Raw genomic sequence first — 10,199 nt, 5'->3', positions numbered from 1 at the left:
AATTAAAAGATGTACTATTTTAAAAAATATGTTTGTATTAAAAAAAGGGTAAAAAAACGTATTTAAGCCATGGGAGTGAAACCTTTATGCAAATCAGCCAAAATAAAATCCTAGACACCATTCAACCAGAACCAAATTTTTATATAATTCGAATCAAGTCGATTCGAATTATACTCTCAAGTAATTCGAATTCAATTAATTCGAATTACATGCATGCAACAAATTCAAGTAATTCGAAACAAGTTGTTTCGAATTATAATAACGTAAATCGAATTTAGTTAATTCGAATTACTAGGTTAGCTTGTAATACTACATAATTCGAAACATATTGATTCGAATTATGTAGTAATTGTAATTCGAATCCAATTGATTCGAATTATATATATAGTGCGAATTTAGTTGATTCGAATTACAATGAACCGGAGCTGTATATATATGCTGTGAACTCATGTTGCTCTCAACAAAGAGGGGAGATGGCTAGTGATGAGAGTTTCCTAGTGCTGGTACATCACAGAGGGTCGATTAAGAGAAAAACTCGGTCCGGCGTGAAGTTCACTGATAAGGATCCCCTATGTATTATCATGAGGCCAACAACCACCTACGATGCTCTTGTTAGCTCTGTGCTGGAGAAGCTTGGTCTCGAAGGAGTTAAAAGGGTTAAGAAGTTTTTTTATCGCATTCCAACAGCGGTGCTCCATGATACCGTGAAGTTTGATTGTTCCACGATCGGGAGTGATGAGGACTTGCAGGTTATGTTTCTTTGTCGTAGGCAGTTTCCCGAGGTAAGGACACCAGAGTTGTTGGCAAAGTTGGTTGATGTGGTATCTAGCTCGGGTGGTTCGAACTGGAACGCCAATACTATAGCCGCAGTTGCCGGCTCGAGCTCGAGACCTGTGGTTGCATCATCCTCTGTTCCTGTGTATGAGCCACCGATGCAGCCTGTTGCCTCCCCTTCGTTTGCCGTGGATCTGAGCGGCAATGTTGGAGACAAGGTTCGATATGGGGAACATCTTCCCACCGAAGTGCATTGTCCTACACCGGCTGGTGTTGGTGATGGTTTGTTTGATGATCCAGATGACGATGACGTCGAGCCGGATATGATCGCTGATGAAAGCGGCGATGATCTTGGAACTACTGGTCCGAGAAGGGCTACAGGTGGATCTAGTTCTGGCACACAGCAGTATCCACCCCATTTTTCCGCGTTGGACCTGGATGCCATGCGGCAGGACGAAAATGCTGTGCAGGCCTCTGGATTTGGGGCTAGAGATACCGAGGGGTCTGCCGGTATGACCGAGTTCCAGGTTGGCCAACAATTTCAGGATAAAGATGAGGCGTTGTTGAGTGTGAAGACGTACAGCATCCGCCGAGGGGTCCAGTACAAGGTCGTTGAGTCAGACTACCGCAAGTATGTGGGAAAGTGTTCTGAATTTGGGAATGGGTGCACATGGCTAATTCGGTTGAGTCTCCGACAGCGGAAGGGTATCTGGGAAGTGAAGCGGTACAACGGACCACATACATGTCTCGCCACTTCCATCTCCAGCGACCATAGGAGTCTGGACTACCATGTGATAGCAACATTCATTATGCCGATGGTTAGGGCTGATGCCGCTGTCAACATCAAGTTGCTTCAAAATGCCACGGCCGTATACTTTGGGTTCAGACCAACGTACAGGAGGGTATGGATGGCGAAGCAGAAGGCCGTTGCCGTCATATATGGGGACTTGGACGAGTCGTACAACGAGCTCCCTAGGTGGGTTTTAGGAGTTCAGCTGACGATGCCTGGCACAGTAGCCGTCCTCAGGACTTGCCCTGTTCGAGTTGGGGGACAGCTTGACGAGTCTCAGGCTTATTTTCATAGGCTGTTCTGGACTTTCCCCCTTGTATCGAGGCATTCCGTCATTGCAAGCCGTTGGTGAGTATTGACGGCACCCATCTATATGGGAAGTATGGTGGAACGTTGCTAGTCGCGATTGCACAGGATGGAAACTCCAACATACTCCCCGTGGCATTTGCACTAGTTGAGGGTGAGAATGCAGAGTCATGGTCTTTCTTTCTTTCCCACCTCCGTGAGCACGTGACACCTCAGCCGGGTCTGTTAGTTATTTCAGATAGGCATAACGGCATCAAGGCAGCCCTCGAGGCTCCGGATGGGGGATGGCTACCCCCGGCTGCATACCGGGCGTTCTGCATTCGACATGTTGCAGCGAATTTTGCCCTGACGTTCAAGGGAAAAGATGCCCGGAGGCTTCTTGTTAACGCCGCATATGCGAAGACTGAAGTGGAGTTCGACTGCTGGTTTGACATTCTGCGCTCTGAGAATCCGGCAATGTGTGACTGGGCGAACCGAATTGAGTATTCGTTGTGGACACAGTACTGTGATGAGGGTCGGAGATTCGGGCACATGACGACCAATATTTCGGAGTGTGTCAACTCAATCCTGAAGGGGGTAAGAAACCTCCCTGTTTGCTCACTGGTGAAGGCCACATACGGAAGGCTTACTGAGCTATTTGTCCGTAAGGGTAGGGAGGCCGAGGCTTAGATGGGTACTGGACAACAATTCAGTCAATACCTAGTAAAGTGTATCGAGGCCAACCTGAAGACAGCCAGGTGCTTCACGGTGACTGCTTCCGACAGGTTCATTCTCACTTGGTACGTACAGGGTCTCACTCGGGTCTAAGACTTGTGATTGTGGATACTTCCAAGCACTTCATTTCCCATGTCCTCACGCACTGGCATGCTGTGCTTATTCACGTCTTACATGGCAGCCTTACGTCCACTAGGTCTATCGGCTTAGTTCCGTTTTCGGTGTCTATCAGATGGGATTTACACCTCCCATTCCGGAGGGTTTCTGGCCACCTTATGCCGGGCCTACCGTTATACCGGATCCGAATATGAGGCATGCGAGGGAAGGTCATCCTAGGTCCACACGAATTCGCACTAACATGGATGATGCAGATCCGAACCGCCCAAAGAGATGTGGCCTCTGCAGGCAGCCAGGACACACCCGTCGTAGTTGTCCACAAGCCGCAGGCCCCAGCGGGACTGCTGGGAATTAATAGGAGATTTGGTTTGTCTGTTTTTATTTCTTACTTTATCAGCACATGTATTTCACTTTAGTTAGCAACCATTGTTCTCCTTGGAACTAAGTTGAATTCTATAAGTCATGAAACTTGTTATTCGTACCACATATGTATGTTGAATGTCTTTCTAATTATGGAATTTAATAACTAAAATAAACAACACTATCTGATGGGATGACTGATAATACATAACATAACATCAAAATATATATCATAACATCAGAGTAAATAACATCAAAATAGATAACATAACATAACATCAAAGTAAATAACAACAAAATACATAACAAAACACTGATAACCAACACAGAAGGTACATAATAATATAACAACATGACATACACCACTATCCATAAATCATCTAAATAGGTGCGATCCCGTGCCACAACGGCGTGGCACCCGTGTCCTGTAACCCCTACGTATAAGTGGCTCCTCATCCTCAATCGAGTCGTCGCTGTCATCCGGAACTAGGTGTCTCGGGGTTATGGGAGGAACATGCATGGGCTTGGATGATGACGGGCCGGCAACTGAATGTGACCCAAGAGTCTGGGCCGAAGCTGGCGTCCTACCAAGGGCAAAAGTATGCGGATGAGGAACCGGGGCAGGCTCGTTCAGATCTACATCTAGAGGTGCCTGTGTCGCTGTCGTGTGAATCCGTCCTCGTGCAGCCTCATCCTCCTGCATGATGGTCTGGATATCCTCAAGGAAATGCGGTCCACCGAACTCGGCGACAATGCCATCACTAGCAAGGAAGTCTGGAAACATGGAGCCCGGACTCACCCATGGAGTACTCTCCTGAAGGGTCTGATCGTCACCGGGAACACCGACGAAATAATCTCCAAGTGGTCTACCCCCAAGCCCAGCGTCAGTGTGACTCGTGGGATCTCCCATGTCAGATCCATACCCCTCACCATCATGCCCCCCCTGATGGGGCCTATCAACCCCCGCTGCATCACCTCCTTCAGCTACATCCCCCCCCAGGCTGATGGGCCCCCTCTCTAGCAGCAGCCCCCCTCCTTCTGCCTCCACGACCACGTCGTCTCCCGCCACCCTTAACTGCGTCCTCGACGTCATCCATAGCATGATCAACCCAATTCCACTCACGCTGGCTACGACGTGTCCCGACCCGTGCTCTCCTCTCAGTACGACGTCTATCAGGAACATCGTCGACTCGGGCCATCTCTGGAACTCGGCCTGCACCCCTCTGCGTCGCCTCATCTGGAATAGGAATACCTCTCGGATCCCCCAATAACATCTCCGACGACAGGAACCTCTTTCCGTGCTGATGCCACCATGTCAAGAAATCATGCGATGGACCGGGGTCGGGCACGATGTCGAACTGTAAAATGTGCTCCGCACGCTCCTGCTAGTGAAGATGCCAGTCAGCTAAGTGCGCCGGGAACCAACGGTCACCTCCTCTCCCATCCTTCGACATCAAGAAGTCGATGTTAAGGGCGGGACGCGGTGGGGGCTGAACGCTGCCAAACTGCGGTAAAACTCTATCAACCTGATGCCACTCGACCACCGCAAAATAAATCAGGGACGTCACACACCGCCATAACATCGTATGACGCGGCTCCAAGACCTCCGGATGGACAACCTAGATGACGTCGAGTGCGCTATAGGGCATCCATATGAACTGAAAAAAACTATTTAATAACAATTTAACGCTTCTGTTAGACAATATAAACTGAAACAACGACTGGAGCTACATATGGTTTCAGCGTACTTACATCCCGAGGCTGTAACAAGTCGATCTTCAGGCGAGCCATCTGTACCCGAGGTCCCTTGCTGCTAATCCCAGGATTGTAACCAGACCATCTGTAAAAGAGGTTAAACATTCTACTGCATTCATCACTCACTCTACAATGCATGAAATTGCTTCCATAATCGAAAATAAATACAATAAGGATACATAACAGAAAACAATAACGATACCTCCAGGCAAGGGGCCAGCTAATCTCATCATACCCAGTGGGCCTAAATGAAGGAAACCTCCAGAAGATCCAAGACTGCAGTAACTGTAAAGGCCCAGCTAACTTCACGACATGTCTGTTGGCGACTCGGCACATGCACCGGTACAACCATGCTAGTGCCGCCGACCCCCAACTGTAGCCACCCATCTCCTCAAGCCGAGCAACATAGGGTAGCCATCTGATGTGTATACGATTGCCGGACTTGTCGGCAAACAGCTGCGTGCCCAATAACATCATGATATAGGCACGGGTAAAGCGCCTAACTGTCTCCTCATCAGCCCCGTCGGGACACTCTCCAAATGTCTCCTGGAACCAGGTGCAGTTGACTGCGAATTTCTGAACCTGGTTCTTGGGAGGTAAAACACCGAGCAACTCATGGAACCACTGCCAAGCTGGCCTCCCACCCTCAATGTACAGGTGAAAGTCTGTCAGGCAACCACTGACGTAATATCCGTCCACTGGCAACCCTAGCTGGTATGCAACGTCCTAAAGCGTGATGGTGCACTCTCCGAACGGCATGTGGAAGGTGTGCGTCTCAGGCCGCCACCTCTCGACGAATGCGCTGACTAGGGGCTCGTCTAGTCGGAACCATCTGTCGTTCAGTCTCGCAAGATGGTACAATCCGGCCATCTGCAAGTACGGAACGTACCTTTCATCAAGACGCATCCCCTGCTGCCGCCTAACGCTGGATATGCAACGACGAGGCTGGCCAGTAGATAAACCGCATAATTAGAACAGATCCACAAACCACTAACATATACAATTTATTTCGTATAGAACCAAAAAAGAAATCGTGCAACACAACATATATGAAACAAGCAACCAACATTGTATACACAAACCGCTAACATGAACCACATGCAAAAATCATTAACGAATACAACAATCACTAACAAGTAAAACCGTTAACAAAAACCGCAAGCATACACCTCTATCATAAACCACAACCTTAAACCTCTAACCGTCACTAAAACCACTATCCAAAAACCATTAACAAAAACCGCTAACAAAAAACAATAACAAAAACCACTAACAAAAACCACTGGCCTAAACTACTACCTTAAACCACTAACTCTAACATAAACCGCTATAAAAAACCATTAACAAAAACCACTTGCCTACACCACTATCCTAAACCACTATCCTAGACCACTATCCTAAACCACTAAATGTAACATAAACCATTACAAAAAACCATTATCAAATACCACTATCATAAACTGCTTTCATCAATCACTACCATAAACCATTAACAAAAAACACTATCAACTGCGCAACATCATAAACCACTAACCTCGTCGTTGATCACCCCGGCGATATAAGCAACTCCATCCAAACGATAAAGCCTCCCCGGATCATCCCCCATCCCCTGAATATGCCTCTCTTGTCTTACTCGGCCCGAATGTTGGTCGTTTTTTCTGGGATTTGGTGGGGTATGAGAATGACAAAGTGATTCGAATGAACTTGGTTCGAACTCCTTATATAGCCGAAACCCTTGTAATTCGAATCAAGTATATTCGAATTACTTATGCTCACCAACCCCTACTAATTCGAGTCAATATGATTCGAACCCCACTCATGTATCCTTCTCAAGCTAATTCGAATTGATATATCTCGAACTACGCTATTATAATTCGAACCTAGTCGTTTCGAATTACTAAGGATTTTTGCATGATAATTCGATTCTTATTGATTCGAATTACCTCGGAACAGTTCTTGAAAGTAATTCGAATTGATTCAATTCGAATTACGTGAAAATCTAATTCGAATCCTATTGATTCGAATTATATAAAAATGAGTTCTGGTGGATTGAGGTATCAAGCTTTGATTTGGCTGATTTCGGTTAAAGTGAACTCCCCTTGGCTCATTTGGGTTTTTTACCCTTAAAAAAATATATATTTAATATAAATCTAAATTAAAATATTTTTTTAATACATATTTTTTAATATAAACATATTTTTTTTAAGAATCTAATGAATAAATTTATTATTATTTTTGTCCAAAAAATACAAAAAAATATAGTACAATATTATTGTATAATAATAATAATAATAATAATAATAATAATAATAATAATATATATTATTATTATTATTATTATTATTATTATTATTTATTTTATTTTATTTTATTTTTGGACGGCTGTTATGTCTAACAGACAAAAATGTTGGGGATTGATTTGTATATTAATTTTTTTTTAGATTAAAATGTCTATTTTTAAAATTTTTGAAGACTAATCTGGGTAATTACTATACCGAAAAATAAATTTGAGACTAATTTATCTGTCGAAGTAAAACTTTAGGAATTGATCTGTGTATTAATTTTTCTTAAAAACTAAAATATCTAATTTTAAAATTCTTAAAAACTAATTTGGATAATTACTTTTTCTTAATATATATTATATATATAATTGTATATCTATAGATGGGACATTAAGAGAAAGGAATCATTGAAGCTGAGAGCAATCCCGTGCGTAGTAAATAGTAATGAACCCAAAATTTTGGTTGGAAAAAGATCCCTTGTAAATTGTAACTAGGGCTCTATACGCAGGTATCTAATATGTGGCTATTTTATATGCGGATATTTAATTTGAACTAATTTATTTAAGTAGAGTTGTTTATTTGATTTATTGCGAAAAAGATAGGATACGATGTGAGTTTGACTGTAAATAGTAGGATACAAATTTATAATATATCTTACTCTATTTTATCTGCATTTTTAATATAATATATATATATATATATATATATATATAAATATGTATATGATAAAAAAAATGAGTGTTTGACTCAAAATTTTTTTCTTATAAAAATTTAAAATAATTACTAAATTAATTGATGATCATATTATTTGTAATTTTATGTTGAATTTCTTTAAGATTTTATTATTTTTAATTTTAATTTTAATTTAAACTTAATTTTTTATTTTTTATTTTATTAATATGTATAAAATTTAAAATGGTTGAATTTTATGTTTACTTAAAAATTTTTTATTTTTTTTAGTTAAAATCAAATAGGGTAGGATTTAAAATTTTAGGATACAGATAGGAATAAATTTAAAAAATTCTCAATTCACATATGAAATAAGATAAAATTTTAAAAAAAATTTTAATCTACAGATAAAATTAGAATAGAATCCAAATCTTACTCTATCTTATCCATTACTATCCCTAGTCGTAATTGGTAAGTAGTTTACATTAACAGTTGTTCTTCCGTTGGATGGATCCCCTGAATATATAATGAAATGAATGAGCAAAGCTGAAAAGTGGATGCAGCAGGAGGCATTTATTTGGAGAGATGTCACCATCGTATTGCCCTAGCTTGGTCGCTCTATGGGCCCAGCCCGAGATATAGCCTTCCCACTTAACGCCATATTATATATTTTGCGGACCAACCAACGAAAGCTCGCGTGCAGTTGGTGCAACTGAAAAAATGTGTTCTTTTATTTCCGAAACCAAAACAATATGTAATGTAACGTGATAGTGCCAGAGCAGGGCGGTATACAAGTATCTATATTTTATTTGCACTTTTTGAAGAGCGTATACCTGCAACTGGTTGAGGACGAGCTACCATGGCGTGCGCCAGCTATATATAAGTAACTTGAGGACCAACTCTACCAACATACACTGGGTTTAATTTGGAACACTTGAAAACTGTGTGGTCACAATGCATATTATTGCTGCAAGAAATTATTTTAGTTATATTTGCGAAATTCGATAGTTGATCACTCTGTTGTGATCTGATGCAACTCTATTAGGGTGATACAACGGAGGTAATAAGAAAAATTTAATGGAAAGATCCCGAGTTTGACTTTGGGGAACGGAGAAATTGTGGCTTTTCTTCACTAATGACTTCCAAATTTTTTAGGATAGTTAGAAACTAAGAAAATTAGTAAGTCATATTAAAATTGTTAATCACAGTTTAAAAAGCAAAAAGACAGGGGAATAGAGTTAGGTCCACTTTTATACAGAGATAAAAGAGAAATAAAAAAAAAAAGAAAAGGATAATAATAAGGTGGAATAATGTTATTTAAGAAACAATTTTTCAACTTAGAACCATGTTGGAAACATTTAGATAAAGTTTCAGCTTAAAAAAAAGTGTTAAATGGTTGGACCGTGTTGTCTGATAATTGCTCACTGCATACTCAGAACAGAAAAAGCTTAAGAACAACCTTAAAAGCTTTCAACACTTGAGACAAATTAACTTTAATGCTAATGAGTAGTGAGCTTCAAGTTTGTTTACCTTTGTGCTTTATTGATGAACCTTCACTTTTACTATTCATGATCCATCTGCTATACTAGCTAGTGAATGGTTACATTATAAATTAAATTAACAATGCTAAGGATCAACATTTCAGTTAATAGTTTTAGTCAACAATAATTAGATTGATAAAAAAATTCAACATACAGAACAAAAAAACATCACATTAAAATTTTTTATTTTTTTCTTTCTCTCAAGTCTCAATACTATAATTTTATTCATCTATCATTAGTAATGACTTTGACCATTGTTTGCCACTGTCAGCCACCCACTGCTGGTTACCACTGTTAAATTCTAATAAATTCTATTTCTAAACTCTAAATTTTCCAAAAAATAAGGATTGAAAAAATAATTTACAATTAAAAAATAACTAATGTTAACCATAAATTACTACTTTATATTTATTCGTTTTAAGTAGTAAATAATAAAAATTAATATAATGTAAAAAGCAATGAGGTTAGTATAAGCAGTTTTAAAAATGTTATATTCTGATAAATAATTATATAAAATATAATAATTAGGCAAAACAATTATGTTTAGAGCATTTGTTATCAAAAGTGAGTTTTCAATTACAAACTATTTTAACATTTAAATACATAGTCCAAACAAACAATAACTAATGCTAGAAGAAGAAGTGAATGACCACACTATATCTCTATTCTGTACAATTTATAGATTATACATGGAAAAAAATAAAAATTAACAACTTTTACTAATAATCGGTTAATATTTATTTACTAGTATTTTTATCTGTAATAATATTATAGGAATATAAATATTTTTAAATTATATCGGTTTTATTTTAGAAGACAAAAATTTCTGTCAACTAAAAAATACATAGTTTTTGTTGATAAAAAAAATCAAATAATAAGATTTTTAGTTAT

General features: G+C 39.9%; 1 protein-coding gene across 1 annotated transcript; it reads left to right on the top strand.

Annotated features, from left to right (window-relative positions):
- Nucleotides 1-473: 473 nt before the first annotated feature.
- Nucleotides 474-3,056, top strand: LOC130979678 (uncharacterized). Its single transcript, XM_057903184.1, has 4 exons — nt 474-1,844; nt 1,889-2,446; nt 2,524-2,649; nt 2,817-3,056. Exons 1-4 carry the CDS (start codon nt 474-476, stop codon nt 3,054-3,056), a joined length of 2,295 nt encoding a protein of 764 aa, XP_057759167.1.
- The last annotated feature ends 7,143 nt before the right edge of the window (nt 3,057-10,199 follow it).

Source organism: Arachis stenosperma, chromosome 1, assembly GCF_014773155.1.
Source record: "Arachis stenosperma cultivar V10309 chromosome 1, arast.V10309.gnm1.PFL2, whole genome shotgun sequence".
NCBI classification, from domain to species: domain Eukaryota; kingdom Viridiplantae; phylum Streptophyta; class Magnoliopsida; order Fabales; family Fabaceae; genus Arachis; species Arachis stenosperma.
The sequence above is the reverse complement of the archived record's forward strand: the minus strand, read 5'-3'. Positions and strand labels throughout refer to the sequence as shown.

What these genes read in the sequence shown, in the direction of transcription:
- LOC130979678 (XM_057903184.1), top strand. Translation starts at nt 474, where the DNA reads ATGGCTAGTGATGAGAGTTTCCTAGTGCTGGTACATCACAGAGGGTCG. An exon ending in GACAGCTTGACGAGTCTCAG is followed by an intron (nt 1,845 to 1,888) that starts GCTTATTTTCAT and finishes CCTTGTATCGAG; the next exon opens with GCATTCCGTCATTGCAAGCC. An exon ending in GACAGGTTCATTCTCACTTG is followed by an intron (nt 2,650 to 2,816) that starts GTACGTACAGGG and finishes GGTGTCTATCAG; the next exon opens with ATGGGATTTACACCTCCCAT.